Source organism: Alligator mississippiensis, chromosome 2, assembly GCF_030867095.1.
Source record: "Alligator mississippiensis isolate rAllMis1 chromosome 2, rAllMis1, whole genome shotgun sequence".
In the NCBI taxonomy this organism is placed as follows: Eukaryota; Metazoa; Chordata; order Crocodylia; family Alligatoridae; genus Alligator; species Alligator mississippiensis.
In genome coordinates, this window is record NC_081825.1 from 179,188,225 (window position 1) to 179,205,285 (window position 17,061).

General features: G+C 43.0%; 1 protein-coding gene across 7 annotated transcripts in view; it reads right to left on the bottom strand.

Moving 5' to 3' along the window:
• Positions 1-1,305: 1,305 nt before the first annotated feature.
• LOC102563212 (inner centromere protein) overlaps positions 1,306-17,061 on the bottom strand; it is a 50,122-nt gene continuing 34,366 nt past the window's right edge. For 2 of the 7 annotated variants that reach the window (XM_059722510.1, XM_059722504.1), the window contains 4 exons: positions 16,716-16,826; positions 8,602-8,758; positions 6,124-8,035; positions 1,306-2,792 (listed from right to left, as the gene is read on the bottom strand). In XM_059722510.1, coding sequence (XP_059578493.1) covers positions 7,824-8,035; positions 8,602-8,758; positions 16,716-16,826 — 480 coding nt within the window. In that variant the 3' untranslated portion in view covers positions 1,306-2,792; positions 6,124-7,823. Of the gene's footprint in view, positions 2,892-6,123; positions 8,036-8,601; positions 8,759-16,715; positions 16,827-17,061 lie in introns of all 7 variants that reach the window. The other 5 variants (XM_059722506.1, XM_059722508.1, XM_059722509.1 and 2 more) reach the window with 5 other exon arrangements.

Consider the following 17,061-nt stretch of genomic DNA (forward strand, 5'->3'; position numbering starts at 1 on the left):
AGAAACTTTTCTGAATACTTGGCTGAAAGGAGACACTGACATCAGGATTATATAAGACCTATGCAAGGTTTTCGGGCTTGGGCCTGTACGTAGGATGTCCACCAAAAGATGTTGGAAACATCTGAAACCCTTGGTGGGGGTGGAGGATGTTTACTGGTTGTAGGGCCATGTATGGTTCTGGACTGACTCACAGATTTGGACTTGATTTGGCTGGGAACACAAAGTTTCTTAAAAAATAATTTTGTTTTTTTGGGGGGCTTATTACTTTGCATTTTAAGTTGGGCTAAGTTATGTGTGCTATCACTGTATTTTACTGGGCTGTGTCTTAGCAAAGGCCGAGTTTGTTCTTTGTCATGTGCTTGAACTTGAAAATTGCTGTGCTCAATAAATGCTCTCTTCAGAGAATGGACTATTCTTGTTCAAGCATTCATTAATTCAGTGCCACTACCTAAACTCTAACATTAAGTCTGGTAACACAGGAGCATCTCTTTTTGGTTTCCATATAATGGCCTTTGTTGTCAGAGGGGCTCCTGTGGTCTTCTGATCTCCCAGATGGTAACCAGCCTACTTACAGGTCTGGTCTGGCACGTCACCTTTTCTGTCTGGGCTAAGAACTTTGATCTCCTTGTCACTGCCTCATTCTTATGGTTATGTGTGAGCCTAAACAGCAGTGGGTTTCATGCCAATTTAGAGATAATGCAAACAAGTATGATTCAGGCTGAGAATAGTTTAGTAACTTTCCAGTTCCTCAAGAGAAAACCTTCCATTCCTTACTTTTTGCATACCCTTGAAGTTTGCAAAAGGCAGCAGGGCTGTGGTCTTTGCTCCATCTTTGCCTTTTTTTTTTTTTTTTTTTTTTTTTTTTTTTATAGAAGCTAAAATAGATTCTGAAAGTTTTTACCAAAATGCTAATACACTTATCAAAGGGTTAGGAGGCTTGCTATTTGTCTTCAGCTGCTTTACTTACACTTCCATTTCATCAAGGACACCTCTATGTGAATGTTTAGGATGTTTTCAAAATGAATATGGAACAAAGAGCAAACAAAAAGGAAGCAGGAGGCAGTGGTCTTGCTTCACAGGAGTGACACATGTACTTGATCACCATCTCATGGCAGTTAGGCATTCAGCATGTTGCTTTAGCTACAGTAGACTCCCGACTTAACGCGTATATTGTGTTCCTGAGAAACCTTGTGTATATCAAATTTGCATGACTTGAGATGAATTTTCCCATAGGAAATAATAGAAAAGTGAGAGGTTGCGTTCCTTAGGCTTCACATTTATGATACCAAAGGTACCAAAATAAAACCCTCTCTCAACCAGTACTTTATTATGTTACAAAAGCATATTATAAACATATTCATTCAGTTACATTATAAGAAACGCACAGCAAAGCCTCAGAAATCATTCACAACAGCAGGCCAGATATTTTTTCAGACACTATTAAGGCACTGCTGCATAACATTATTCCAGGCATCTCTGATGATGTTTATGGCCCTCTTGATGTTAAATTTCTTTCAAAATTCTTTGACATTTGTCTTTTCCTTCGACTCTGTCTCATTGATAAGCTTCTTGAAGGTCCTCCATAGATAATAGCTCTTGAAAGCTTGAATAACGGCCTGATCCATGTACTGGATCAGCGATGTTGTACTTGGTGGCAAGAACAGCACCTTAATGTTCTCACTGAGGTCACCAAGGCTCGGGGGGGGGGGGGGGGGGTCCTGGAGCATTATCAAGAAGCAGTAGAATTTTGAAAGGCAGATTTTGCCTGTCACAATAAGCCCTCAATTCCAAATGCAGCAGACTGGAAAAATAACCTTCAAACAACGATCCAGCAACCCATCCTTTCTGGTTGGCTCTCCAATAAACAGGCAGATGTCCTTTTGCATAAACCTTAAGCGCCCGAGGGTTTTCGATATGGTAAACCATCAACCGTTTGAGCTTGAAGTCGCCAGCTGTGTTCACTCCGAGCAGCAGTGTGCTGCGATCCTTCACGGCCATGAACCCTAGGGCGGTTTTCTCCTTGACTGAGATAAACATTCGACTCAGAATCCATTTCCTGAAGAGTCTGGTTTTGTCCAAGTTGAAAACTTGCCTCGGATCGTAGGTTCCTTCCTCAATGGCAATCTGTAGAATTGAAGGAAATTTATCTGCAGCACTTAGCAGCAGCTGCTGCTTTGCCCATCAGTTTGAGATTATGACATCCATGCCATGCTTTAAATCTATCAAACCATCAGGCACTTGCATTAAATGGCTTGGCTTCAGGATCATCATGTTTTAACACTTCATAAATGCTGCATGCCTTTGTTTGAATCACCTGGGTCGAAAACAGCACGTGTTCTTGATTCTGGTGCTCAATCCATGTTGTCAACTTGTGTTCCATTTTCTCCGTGATAGCCAACCTTGCTAATGAAACATGGGCAGCAGATAAATGTGTAGTACTCTTACAGGACTCCTTAAGTTTCTCCGCATTGTCCCTAATTGCCCTGTAGCACACCTAATTTCCTTTGTCTTCTCACCTTTTTCATATCTCCTCACAACTTCAAGTTTTTCTTCCAAAGTTATAGCTTTTCTTTTCCTTGTAGAGGCGGAAGCACTTGTAGAATTGCTATTAGAAGCACTCATCTTGAACACTTAATGAATGCTGCTACCACAATGGCGACACTGAGACTGAGTGAGCCCCCAGAATCCTGCTTGGAAACCCAAGCTGCACATAACTCCATTTGACTCAATCTGCGCATCTTGCAAGGTGTTCGTGTATACATGCGAGTGACATGCATCTCGGGGTGTTTTTTCTGTTTGGGTGTTAATATTAATTCACATAAACGTGAGACATGGGTAAGTCAAACACATGTAAAACGGGGGTTTCCTGTATTTTAACTTCTTCTATTCTTCTAATACAAGGCATGTTGAAAAAGAAAAGGGAGCACCTTATTCTAAATTGATCGCTGAAATGGGGGCATATAATAAAGAGCAGTAGTGACAAGGAAAAAACCTTGAAAATTAAAAACCAGCTTAGGAAATGTGAAGAACCCCCCCATCAATGGAGACATCCACAGTGAAATTAGACAAGCACCCATCTGCCCTGGCATTGGACAATCCTCTCACAATGGAAGAAACCACTTACAAGAGAGGCTGCATATGGCAAACAATTGTGCATTAGAATGACCAAGCCCTTATTCTATAGCAGGAATAGCACAGATAATGGAAGTTTATCCTACAGCTTGTCTCCCTCCTGTTCCTCACGGATTTACTGATCAGAGTGCTAACTCATGCCTACTGTTGTATTTTTTGAGATACCTAGATCTGTCCACCAAGAACTGGACTGAAATGATAGTTTCCTTGTTAGTTACCAAAGAGAGAAATTGTGATTGAACAACTTTCTCCTGACTCAGGTTGGTGAAAAGACAGATTGCCTTAGCCACCTCTTGAGAGTTCCTGTCTCACTCCATGTGACACTCAAGATGCTTACGCAGGACTCTGGATACCATTAATGCTTATCCTAACCTAGAATCTTAACTCGCCTGTATGAGGAAAGGGCTATCGTAAGAAAGGGGTGAGCTTATGAAGCACTATTTTTCCATTTGTAAAAAATATTTCGTAAGTCAGGAGGTACTAGTTGGTCAACTGAAATAAAGTTGGGAGGGAGTGACTCAGTCTTCTGGAACCAGCAGAGACTCTCATCATGATTATGCAAAAATTACTAGACTTCACACTATGCACTAGAAGTCACAAGCAACTGTATGACTGGCAGGACGGACAAATGAGGCCGCTGTTTAGCTGAGCATGAAAAACCCAGCCTATACATGAGGATTCTTGCTCCTATTCTTCACCTAGATTAAGGCAATAATCTCAGCTGACAGGCCACTTAAGATGTTTTGGTGAGCTGTTGAAGGCTGTGCACACAAAATCTTTTAGAAGATATTCTTTTTTTACAAATTACAGATAAAAACATATCATATACTAAAAATCAAATATCTACTATAACATATTTTTATTTCCAAAAAATAACTGTTGTCGTGATTAATGTTTTTTTTTAGTAATGTATATAGATGTGATTACATAATACCCCAAAGTAAAGTCTTACTCTTGTATATTGTGTGTGGAAGGGGATGGGGGCGGCGGGGTGAGCCATGGGCCAAATACAATTAATTGGCAGGCTGTATTCAGCTCCCAGTGCGTATTTTGCCCATCCCTGACCTAGATCCTCCAAACACAGGTAGCTAGAACACTACAGGCCACCATCAATCTCAAATGCTTTTTTGAGCCAAGAACCTTGTCACATACCTATCAAACCCAGCAGTCTTTCCTGCCCAAGTGCAGGGGGCTGGACCCAATGACTGTGTGAGGTCCCTTCCAGCACACTGGAGTTTGCTGGTAATGCAGGGGACCACTATTCTTTGCTGGAGACTGCCGAGTTGGATGTTGAGTACAGATTTGGGAGGCAGCACCTTATCTACACAAGGTACATCCAGTCCCTATCCAGCTACTTGACTTGGCAGGACAAAGAAAGCTGATTTTGTTAAATGTTATGATAGTGGACCCTCTCTTGCACTTATTTTTCCATGCCATGTGTTGTACAGCTATTTAGAAATGTGCAAATGTCTCAAGTTGAACAGGACAGGAAACGGTCATAAATCTGGGGTGGGAGAGATCAGCTTGTACTTGTGAGGTCAATCTCTGAACAACTTACTTCACACTCATTTCCTCAGCCAGCTTCCCCCCATGACTCATTATGTCACAGTGAACTTCTATGGGTAAGAAAAGTTTGATGGGGGGGGAAGGGGTGGAGGAGGAGAGGGGCATTCTGGGGCTCTTAAATCAGCTGTAGAACAACAAACAGGGACCTGGAGAAGGTTCATTAGGGTAAGAAATGAAAGCAAGGCTTCCCCCATTTCAGGTAAAAGCTCACATGCTCATTGCATTTAATTTGCTATCTTGTGCCCAACCTGTTAATGGGATAGCTTCTGGAGAAACAAAGAAAGAACGAAAAAAAACTTTTTCTAAAAATGGTTCTCCAAAAACTGAGTACTTCCTGTAACTAAGGCTTATCAGAATTTAAAATGGAATATCTATTTCACCATAACTCCCTATGTGATTACTCAGATTCCAGGCTAAGAGTGACTTTCTGCATTTTAGCTTAATCAAAAAGTTTATACAGATGCTCTCTGCAAAATGAGTTGCCCCTAGATAGTGTTAGTGCAGGATAACGATTACATTTTAAACGCACACCCTCATTTACTCCACACTGACTTTCCTATGTAGACAAGTCCACAAGATAAGTCTAATTATCTTTAGGTGTGGCTGAATTCAGTTTAGTTTGTGCATTTGACAGTATTTTGCACTATCACTCTCATCCTTGTATTGTGGATGTATAGCATGTGACCCCTGCTGGCACCATAGCATCTCTACCATAAGATTCCTTCCTGCCAAGACGCATTGTACTACAGGCCCTTCATTACATGTGTTTACCAGTAACAGCAGCTGCATGAGAAGACAGAAAGGGAGTTTTGAGTTCCCCTGCCTATAGATGACAGCTCCCTCATGCCTGAAGAGCTCTGTAACCTTAGCTGTGAACTGCAGGAAATAATCACTATCACTTATTTGGCTAAAATGGCAGGATCACTAGTATAGACGAAGTGATGTCAGGTACCCACCCTCCCATCTCCTGGTTAAGGGGGCTAATTTAGAGCAGCCCTGAATCCTGTGGATGCAAGGGAAAGTAAATGAACACAGACCTCAATTGTTGCTCATTTTAAAGTAGAATTTAAAACCGTTTCCATTACTGCTGTTTCCTTAGTGTAAGGCCAGGCTTAAGCAAAGCTAAGAAAGCTGTTGCTAACAGAAACAGTGGGTGGTTCGGGAAGTGTTTAGGGATATTAAGCCACTTCAAGGTGTGGTCAGTGCAGGTCAGAACTTGTTCTAATTTTACTTCCATGCCCCTGGCAGAAGAGGCTTAAGCACTTCTTTCATTTAAAAATTTCGTTTCCCAGTCTGGCTGCAGCATGAGTTCACTCCCTGCCTCTCACCTCCCAAGTCAAACCACAGCCTGTGAGGCAGAGCTCCACGGTCTAGTTCTTGACTATGCAAGTCAGCAAGTGGGTCAGCACCAATAAGCAAATTTACCTGTCAAAGGGTGAGTTAATGAAGAGCACAACCAGTCCTCTCAGAAAGCTGGTGAAGAAGGGTGCCTCTGATCCACCTGTCAATGTACCTCTGTAACAAGAAAGCAACACTAATCAGTGAAGCCCTTCCTTTCCTTCTGGTTCTGCTATTCACCTAGCTCAAATCCAAGCTGACAGCTTGAAAAGCTTCCAAAGCACATACAGAAATCCAGCTTGACAGTTTCCAACTCTACTTAAGTTACCTCACCCCAGCACAGGGGCTGACTGAAACATGCACCGAGGGAGGATGCTTGCAGAGATAGGAGTGTTTGTCAGGCATGAACTGTTCCAAACTATTTCATTTTCACCTGCTCCAACTTAAATGTGGAAGAAATTATACAAAGAGACAGTTACTCCATGTCTGATTCCCAAGAACAGCTTCAACAATGTCAGGAACAGACCTAAGGGAATCGTACAAAAACCCCAAACAAAATAATCTTATTGGGAACAGGCTTTTCTCCTCCTGGGCACAGCAGCTGTAGAAGGTAGTAGACACAGAACTGTGTGTTGCAGAGCAACTGCTTTGTTTAACAACCTGCCAATGAAGAGATGTAGAGATCTACAGTGTAAGGCTTTTGAAAGCTCAGGTATATTCAGAAAAGCACAGTTCTGCTCTTTTATACCATCCAACTATAGAGCCTCTTCAGCCACAGCTTCCTGGGCAAGTTGTCTAGAGAACTAGGTTCAGCCACTGCACAGCTGACAAAAGGAAAAGTCAAGGTGGACTATTAGCTGAAAAGAGCAGTGAGTAAAATTAAAATCCTTGAAGGACTGTACAGAATCTCCCTTTCCCTCAGTCTGACTAGACACAGCTGGAACATCTCCTTTTGGTATACAACTAAGAGGCATTAAATAAACAAGCCTGTAGATGTCATTTGTTCAGTCCACGGCTTCTGCAGGAGACATTTCTCCTGTCTGGGATGACTGCACTGATCTCAGAAGCACTTGCAGCAAAGAAACATCTAGAAGTAGATTTAGATATTTAAAAAAAAAAAAGTCAGAATGGTGACAAGTTTAATTCAAGCACATGAAACAGGATAGAAAGTTCTGTTTTGACCAAGACAAAAATCAAATTTCAGATCACAGTAATAGAGACCACACTGTGTAGAGGAGCGAATGTACAGCATGAGCCACACAGGCATAGCAAGTCACACTCTTTTAAAAGAGATTCTCCTCCACATAAAAATCCTAGGTAAAGTTATTTGGATGATTCAGGTATCTCAAGGACACAAACTGTGACAAAGGTATCAGCTCTTCCTTTGATGGCTGCGCTTCCCATGGATGTTGGTTCTACAAATGTCTCTCAAAGTACACTAATTAGAGAGGACTAGCAGAATCTGGCAGCAACACATGAAACATGAAAGGGGATAGGGTACAAAAAAGAACCAAAAGAGTGGTCACATTATTAAGAACAGGTAGTGTTGTTTTTAAATCAGTAAGCCTGTATCCTTCCCCTTAGAGCACAATTCCAGACAGCAAGAATGGTCCTGCTTATTTACTAAACTAGAACGTTTTATTTAAAGCCTTTATCTATAAAAACATACCTATCCAAAGTAATTGAAGTTTTCAGTATTAGAAAAATCTCAGTATTAGAAAAAAAACCCCAAAAAAGATGACAGACTGAAGTGCCAAACTGCAGTGTGATGGACATTTTTCTCATCCTCAGTTTTTGAAGCTGTAGGACAGGCCAAAAGTGGGTTTGTTACCAGGAAGGGGTGGAGAATGCCAGACAGCAGAGCTTGTACGTTTGAAGTACCGTGGCTTGTTCTTGTAGAAAATGTCCTCCAGTTTGGGGCTTGCAATAACTCCAAAGAGCAAGTCAGTATTTGGAGGGTTGTAGTACTGGTACGTAACAGCTTGATTAAGCTGAGACCCTGGGAAAATAACAACCAAGTTATGTGAGCAGATTTATAGGCAACACGTCAGGCTGCTGCTTAAATTATAGTCTCTCAGAACTTCTGTAAATCGCAAGCTATCATATGAAGCCAAAAAGGCTAGGAGCAATCCTCCTCCCTCTAGGCCCTGCCTGTCCTAGAATAGGCTTAGTGTGGGCATGTTCAGTACTAAATCCCTTTGATCTGGAAAGCACTTCACCCCTTTTTATGCAAAACCTATAGCCATCCTCACACTGAACTGCAATCTAAAAACACTCTTCACATTACAGGTATCCCAAACATTTTTCCTCTTCTAGCAACTAGCCTATGATGATTCGAACCTTCTTTTGTTGGATACTGTAGATCTTTATCTTAAGACAAGGTGTCAGAGGATTTGTATCAAATTGACAGCACTTAACAGACTAGCTCCTCCAGCACCACAGCAGTGATGTCCCATGCACTCTCCTGAACTAGGAAAGAAGCCCAAAGTCTAAGTGAGACATACCTGGAGTCTCCTGCATTCAAAGATAAAACTGTACTACCAGTATAACAAAGTTAGTACTTACCATTGGCCCAGGTGGGGATGGGCTTACGGGGCTGGCTTTCATCATCTGTGGAGTCATCGCTGTTCAGATCCATCCCATAATTATTTGGATTTACCTTGGGGAACTTGGATTCTTTTGGGCCCTTAGCTGGCCCTCGGCAAGAGCTGGAGGCAGAGGTCTGAAACCACACAAAATGTAAGTTATATTACCCTGGTACTTCTCTCTGAAGGTGGTGATGGGACAAATTAGATTGACAGAAATTAGTAATGTGTTTTAGCTATTGTTTGTTTATTGGGGAAACATCCCAAAGTTGTAGGAATAGCAGATTTACACTGTATATTCAAAAATTGCTGCCAACACCAGTAACAAGTTATTAATGCCTAGACATTATTACTGTTAATGCACCACTGGGTGTGACCCACAAATTACTAGTATGCTTTCAATTATGATGGGCAGGCCAATGAATTACATTTGACATGACCTGTCACCATTTGTTTTCCATAGTTCAGTTCTGTTCACTTTAGTGTAACACATGTGGCACAACACCAGCCAATTCAGTCCCAAGTCCAAGAACTTTTAAAGAAACCTTACTGAGGGTACAGGAACAAACCATCCTGATGTGCAGGAAGACTAGCAAATGTGGCAGGCAACTAGCTTGGCTTAGCAGAAAACTCTTCAGTGACCTTAAACACAAAAAGAAAGCTTACAAGAAGTGGAAGCTTGGACAGATGACTAGGGAGGATTGTAAGAATATTGCTCGGGCACGCAGGGAGGAAATCAGGAAAACCAAAGTGCAACTGGAGTTGCAGCTAGCAAGGGATGTGAAAGGTAACTATAAGGGTTTCTACAAGTACATTAGCAACAAAAGAAAGGTCAGGGAAAGTGTGGGTCCCTTACTGAATGCAGGGAGGCAACCTAATGATAGGCAATGAGGAAAAGGCTGAAGTACTCAATGCCTTTCTTACTTTGGTCTTCACAGGCAAGGTCAGTTCCTAGATTACTGCACCTGGCAGCAGTTTGGGGACGTGAACAACCCTTTGTGGTGAAAAAAAAAAACAAGTTTAAAGGACTATTTAGAAAAACCTGGATGTGAACAAGTCCATGGGGCTGGATACAGTGCATCCAAGAGTGGTTGATGATTGTAGAGCTGTTGGCCATTAGCTTTGAAAACCTTTGTGATCAGAGGAGGTCCCAGACGATTGGAAAAGAGTAAATATAGTACACATCTTTAAGAAAGTGAAGGAGGAGGATCCAGGGAACTACAGACCAGTTGGCTTCACCTTAGTCTGGTACAGTTCCCTACAGCATTCTTGCAAGCAAGCTAAGGATGCATGGGTTGGACAAATGGGTTGTAAGGTAGAGAGAAAGCTAGCTGGATCGTCAGGATCAGTGGGTAGTGATCAATGGCTCATATCAAGTGGAGTGCCTCAGGGGTCAGTCCTGGAGCTATTTTTTTTTCCAATATTTTCATTAACTAATCTGGAAGGTGGGATGGAGTGCTCCCTCAGCAAGTTTGAAGATGATGCCAAGCTAGGGGGAGCAGTAAGTATACTGGAGGGTAGGGCTAGGATTCAGAGGGACCTAGACAAATTGGAGAATTGGGCCACAAGAAATCTCATGAGGTTCAACAAGGACAAGTACAAAATCCTACACTTAGGATGGATCAATCCCATACACCACTACAGGCTTGGGACAAAGTGGTTAAACAGCAGTTCTTTCTGCAGAAAAGGACCATGGGGTTACAGTGGACAATAAGCTGGATACAAGTCAACGGTGTGCCTTTGTTGTCAAGAAGGCTAACAGCATACTGAGCTGCATTAGTAGAAGCGTTGCCAGTGGATGGAGGGAAGTAATTCTTCCCCTCTATTCAGCATGGATGAGTCCACATCTGGAGCACTGTGTCTAGTTTTGGGGCCCCCCACTATAGAAAGGATGTGTACAAGTTGGAGAGAGTCCAGCTGAGGGCAACAAGAATGGCTAGAGGGCTGGGGAACATGACTTCTGAGGAGAGGCTGAGGTAACTGGGTTTATTTAGTCTGCAAAAGAGAAGACTGAGGAGGGATTTGACAGCAGCCTTTAACTACCTGAAGGCGGGTTCCATAGGGGATGGAGTTGGATTATTCTCAATGGTGGCAGATAACAGACTAAGGAGCAATGGTCTGAAATTGCCGCAAGGGAAGTTTAGGTTGGATATTAGGAAAAACTCTCACTAGGCAGATGGTGAAGCAACGGAATGGGTTATCTTGAGAGATTGTGGAATCTCTGTCCTCGGAGGCTTTTAAGGCCTGGCTCAACAAAGCTGGGATGATCTAGTTGGGGATGGTTCTGCTTTGAACAGGGGCTAGACTAGATGACTTCCTGAGGTCCCTTCCAACCCTAATTTTCTATGATTCTATGACTTGAAAGTACAGCCATTCCTGTAGCAGCCTTGAAGGCACTGAGCAGGCTTCTCTCTCCAAGAGGAAAAAATGCAGAGTGCTTTTCTTCCTGCTTTGAAAATAACCTTTTTGATGTCAGCATTTAATGAGCTGTATATATGCTGAGACCTTATTAAGAAGATAATGAGTCTCAGCTGGATTATTTTTTTTCAGGGTAATTATAGGACAGCAAATACCTGACACTGGTTAGGACTCAGATAAATGAAGCAAATGATATTGTGTACAGCAGTTCCATAGCTTAAAATACTACTTCACAGCAACCTGTTTCATTAATAAGAGAAGTCAGTCTTCAGTTCCTAAACTCTCCTTTTGCCATGTTTTTTCCCCCCCACTGTCAGTGCCAAAGCAGTCTACTTATCCCTTGCAAAAGATGGAAGTGCTGTGTCATTTCACAAAGATGTTCTTCCTGGCACATCGAGTAGCTTTCTGTACTCTCACATGAAACTGTAAAGTAAAGCAGCAGAGCTTTAAGTTGCTACAAATAATTTCCTCTGTAGTTGCAGGGCAGTTGAAAGGTGCAAAGATGATTGTCCTAGCAGTGGCACCTACAAATCTGACTGCCTCCGAGATGTGTTAGTTCAATAACTTGCACTACTACTCTTAAAGGATCTTAAATTCCAAGCTAGCTTAGGTTTCAAAGATGAGACTTTACAAAAGGCTCTCCATACTCAAACATGAGCATAAATCTCCAGCTCTTAGTTCACAGAAACATACAAAATTAGGGTTGGAAGGGACCACAGGAGGTCAGCTAGTTAAACAGCCTGTTCAAAGGAGAACCATCCCCTACCAGATTATTCTAGTGAGGGCTTTGTTGAGCCAGGCCTTAAAAGCCTCCAAGGATGGTGATTCCACAACCGCCCTAGGTAACACATTCCAGTGCTTTACCACCTTTCTAGTGAGAGAGTTTTTTCCTAATATTCAACCTAAACTTCCGTTACTGCAACTTGAGACTATTGCTCCTTGTTCGGTCATCTGTAGTTCCCTGGTTCCTCCTCCTTCCCCTTCTTAAGGATATACACTATATTTGCCAATGGTCTGGGACCTCCTCCGATCACCAAGGGTTTTAAGAGATAATGGCCAGCAGCTCTACAATCACATCAGCCACTCTCTGATGCACCATATCCAGCCCCATGGACTTGTTCATGTTCATCTTTTCTAAATAGTCCCCAACTTGTTCTTTCACCACCAAGGGCTGCTTACCTCCTCAAACTGCTCAGGTGCAGTAATCTGGGAACTGACCTTGCCTGTGAAGACCAAAGTAAGAAAGGCACCGAGCACTTCAGCCTTTTCCTCATCATTTTTCACTAGGCTGCCTCCCCCACATCCACTAAGGGACCCACGTTTTCTCTGACCTTCCTTTTGTCGCTAATGTAGAAACCCTTTACATCCCTTGCTAGCTGCAACTCCAGTTGCACTTTGGCTTTCCTGATTTCCTCCCTGCATGCCCAAGCAATATTCTTATATTCCTCCCTAGTCACCTGTCCAAGCTTGCACTTCTTGTAAAAGCTTTCTTTTAGTGTTTAAGTTCACTGAAGAGTTCTCTGCTAAGCCAAGCTTGTCACCTGCCACATTTGCTAGTCTTCCTGCACATCAGGATGGTTTGTTCCTGTGCCCTTAGTAAGGTTTCTTTAAAATACAAGCAGCTCTCCTGTACTCCTTCTCCCCCCTCAAACTGCCTTGCCAGGGGATCCTGCCCATCAGTTCCCTGAGGGAGTCAAAGCATGCTTTTTCAGAAATCCAGGGTCCATACTTGGCTGCTCTCCTTTCTTCCTTTTCTCAGGATCCTGAACTCAGTCATCTCATGGTCACTGCTGCTCAAGTTGCCATCCACTACTACATTCCCTACCCATTCTTCCCTGATTGTGAGCAGCAGATCAAGAAAAGCACTGCCCCTAGTTGACCTTTCCAATACTTGCACCAAACACTTCTCTCTAATGCTCTCCAAAAGCTTCCTGGATTGCTTCTGCACAGTTGTACTGCCCTCCCAGCAGATGTCAGGGTGACTGAAGTCCCCCATGAGAACCTGTGATCTGGAAACTTTCACTTTTCAGCCCCCTCTGCAGCCCAGGGACCGCTCCGCCTGCCAGCAGCTCACCCTCCCCTCCCTACTGCTAGGAAGGTGTGGTGTGTGCATGACATGGGGGGAGGGGTGGTTTACTTCGCCCTAAATTGAAGCGATGGGTTTAAAAACCCATCGCTTCAATTTCAGGCCCCCATTTAGTCTACACATGCCCTAAGGTGGGAGCAGAGCTCCTGTTTTGGGAGTCAAGAGTTGGGCATCTGCACACAATGTCTGGTCCAGCAAATTTGGTGCTTGGAGGATCATCAACTCAATGCTAGTAACACTGGCTTCAGCAGCTAAGCTGGCATTTGTGCAGTGATCTTCCTAGTTGATGTAGAGGATTTTCTGGAGGCATTGTTGGCAAGACCTCTCCAAGTTCCTGAGGTAACAACAGTAGGTCACTTTGTTTCATATCCATAAAGGAGAATGGGGATGATGGCCATATTGTAGCCCTGAATATTGGTGTTTTTTCAAGAGATCAAGAATAAAAATACTCCAAAGCAGGTTCCCAAAGGATGTGCTTGTGCACTGTGTACTTTCAAGTGACAGGAAGAGCACCAAAAGCAAACATGCTTATATTGTAAGATCAGTGAAGCTTACTTGTGTGGAGCTCTGAATACCACCAAGTCCAAGTTAGGGAGATAGGTGGAAGGACAAACCATCTTTTGATCTGCTCCTTCAACCTTACACCCACACGTAAGTAGATTCCTCACACCTCCTTCTTATAGCCTCTTGAGTACTCCTGTTCTGCAACATAATTCTCTTAAAAATCAGATGCCTCTACAGGGCTTCTCACAACCAGATATTGTTTCAAAAGTCCATGCTTTGACAAACCCTGGGAAAGAACCATCTAACCAGTGAGTTGTACATCTTCCCCACCAAAAAGGGGTTTTGTGTTGGTCATGTTTCATAGTAGTTAGGGGTCAGAAGGGACCTAAATAGATCATCTAGTCTGACCCCCCTGCCACTGACCAGAGCACACGCTGGGATCACACAACCCCAGACAGGTGTTCATCCAACCTCTTTTTGAATTTACCCAAGATAGGAGCGAGGATCACTTCCCTAGGAAGCTGGTTCCAGATCCTAGCCACCCTAACAGTAAAATAGTACCTCCTAATCTCTAACCTGAACCTACTCTCCAGCAGCTCCTGGCCATTGTTCCTCGTCACCCCAGGTGCCGCTGGGGGGAACAGGACCCCTATTTGCTGCTCATCTTCCCTAATGAGTTTGTAGGCAGCCACCAAATCTCCCCTCAGCCTCTGTTTGCTGAGACTGAACAGGTTCAGGTCCCTCAGCCTCTCCTCATAACCTGTTAAATACATAAATGATTTCAGAAGCCACCTATTTACTTTCCTAATCACTTCTTGCTTTCTACCTCTGTTGCAGCACCTACACATTATTCCTATCTGGCACTGATTAATCAATTCGTAAGCAGAAACTTCCATTTCTCATCTGCTCAATCTCTTACTTCTTCTTTCCACTTGTCAACCTGTCCCAACGCATTTGATGCCTGGACTGTGAGCTATCTTTTCTGTTTGTAGAGTGTGTTCTGAGATTGGGATTCCAGAGCATGACCATAACACATTTTAAACATCCAGATCATGCATTCCTGTAAGCCCAGCACCTAGTCTTTTTTATTAAATGAGACCTCCTATCTGCCGCAAGAAAATTTCACATGCAAGTTCAAAAAACTTATTTGCTACATTTTACAGATCAAAAGAAGAGGAGAATCTGAAAACTAGTTTGTTATTTCTGTAGAGCTGCTCAGGCACTCTACTCAAGATTAGGACTCCACTGTGGTTTTGGGTGGGACTGTTAGAAAACAATTTCTACTATACAGAACTTGCACAGTAAAATAAGAAAAAAAAAAAACTATATGGAAAGTAGACAGTCCGCAGCACAGGCATATTTGAAGTAATCATGCATACTTGCCTCTTCTAACCTATCCCTTCTTACAAGCATCGTTGGAGGTGAGACACAAACATTTTCCAGGTATGATGGCCTTTCCAGGGCAAGTACCACTCAAGTCTCTCTTTTACCCTATGAAAGGGCATTGCTTTCCTTCAACTCCTGCTTACGGTTTGGATTTAAAAACATGAGTGCTTGTGGAAAAGAATGAATCAAGAAGCAGGGGAGGAAAAAAAATTATAGTAGTAAGTGTTTAGTGGCACATGCAGGATCTGGTGGCTTGTAAAAAGGCCAAGTGATCACATAATATCTGACAGTTGCAAAACACGTCTTGGGGTTGAAACCCCAATAGTTGTGGTTTCTGAGGCTCACCATGGAAGAATCTCAAACACTGCACCACTAGCTGCCAAGTTCCTTCATGATCTGGTGCCATCAAGTGGTCTTGTTTGAAACTAGCACTTGTTTGCAACTACTGCACGTTGGGCACTTTTACAAAGTGCTCTGACACATTCTGATTAGAATGAGTCGGAACAGACTCAATTAAATAAACAGTCTGCTGGAGCATTCTAATCAGTGTCCCCATATTTCTAAGAGGCAATAAGGGTGCTTTAACTAAAGCATGAAGGACATGCTCCCAGAGGCTGGGGGGAGGCACGGCAACTGCCCACAGGTAGCAGAGAGTGGGGAGCTCCCACAGGCGGTTGCAGCGATGTTGGTGGCGGGGGGTTGGGGGGAAATGGCAAGCTCCAACCAGTGGTCAGTAACCACCCACAGACATTGTTGGCAGCATCAGCAGCAGCCAGTGGCAAAAAAATCAGTGACTGCCTGCAGGCGCCGCTGGCAGCGTCAGCAGCAGCCAATCGCAGGGGGCGCACATGTGCCTGCATGCATTCCCTACACATTGCCAATGAACTACAGCTTGTTCAACAAGCACCCTTACTACGATTTTGAAACATGGGATGCTCAACACAGAGATGCTGTGGGCCTTTTAATTAGAATGGCTCCCAAGCCATGCTACTTAAAAACACCCCACCTCCCTCCAGAGCACGTGTATAGATGCTCGTTAATTATTTATTTTCAAGCATTCCCAGTTTTTTCTATTTATTCATCTAGGAGAATCATAGAGTTTAAGGCCTGAGGGACCATCAGATTACCTAGTCTTATCTCCTTCCGATTAGAGGCCATTAACATTTCACCTAGTTACATATGTATTAAGTCCACTATCTTGGTTTGTGACTAAGGTATCTCTGGAAAGAACTCTGGTCTTGATTTAAAGAGAAGAGATGGATAATCTATAACTTTTTGGGACTATATTCTATTGGTTAATCCCCATACTGTTAAACTGCTCTGCCTGATTTAATCTATTTGGCTTCAGCCTTTAAATTCTTGTTATGTCTTTTTCCACAAATTTAAAAAAAAAAAAAAAAAAATCTAGTACCTGATATTCTCTCTCCACAGCTGTTTATAACTCACTCATCAAGTCAGTAGTCAATTTTCTTTTTGAAAAGTCTAACAAATCTAGCACTTTCTCTCCCCCTCCCTTCTTGCCTCCCTGCAAGGCATTCTTACAGCCCTCAAATTACTTTTGGGGTGCTTTTATTATCCCTACCATCTGCGTGTCTTGTTCTTCTTCAAAGGAAGGCCTCTGTGGGACTAGGAACCAAGTGTCTACTGGGCTTTTATTTCCTCAGATTCATCTCACTGGGTTCTAAAGAAACCACACTCACCTTCATCACTACGTTTAGCAACTTAGTGGAAGCAACGACAATCGATCCTGGTTGCTCGATTTTCTTCTCCTGCCACTGCTGCTGTTCCAGCTCTTGTGGGCTCTTTTCCTCCTGGGAAGAAGTTACAACTAAGTCTCCCTGCATTCAGTCTTGTTCAAAATGAAATGATCCATGGAGAATTATCTCCTGTTCATCCCCTCCCTCCACAGTATGGGATGCTACACAGTGAAGAGGAGAGATTCTCTTCACAAAGCAGTTATTTTTTAGATTCCAATGCAGCCACTTGGTGAATTGGAGGTGACCTGTCATGCCTCACTGCTGTCTTGCACTTTGAAGTATAACTCAC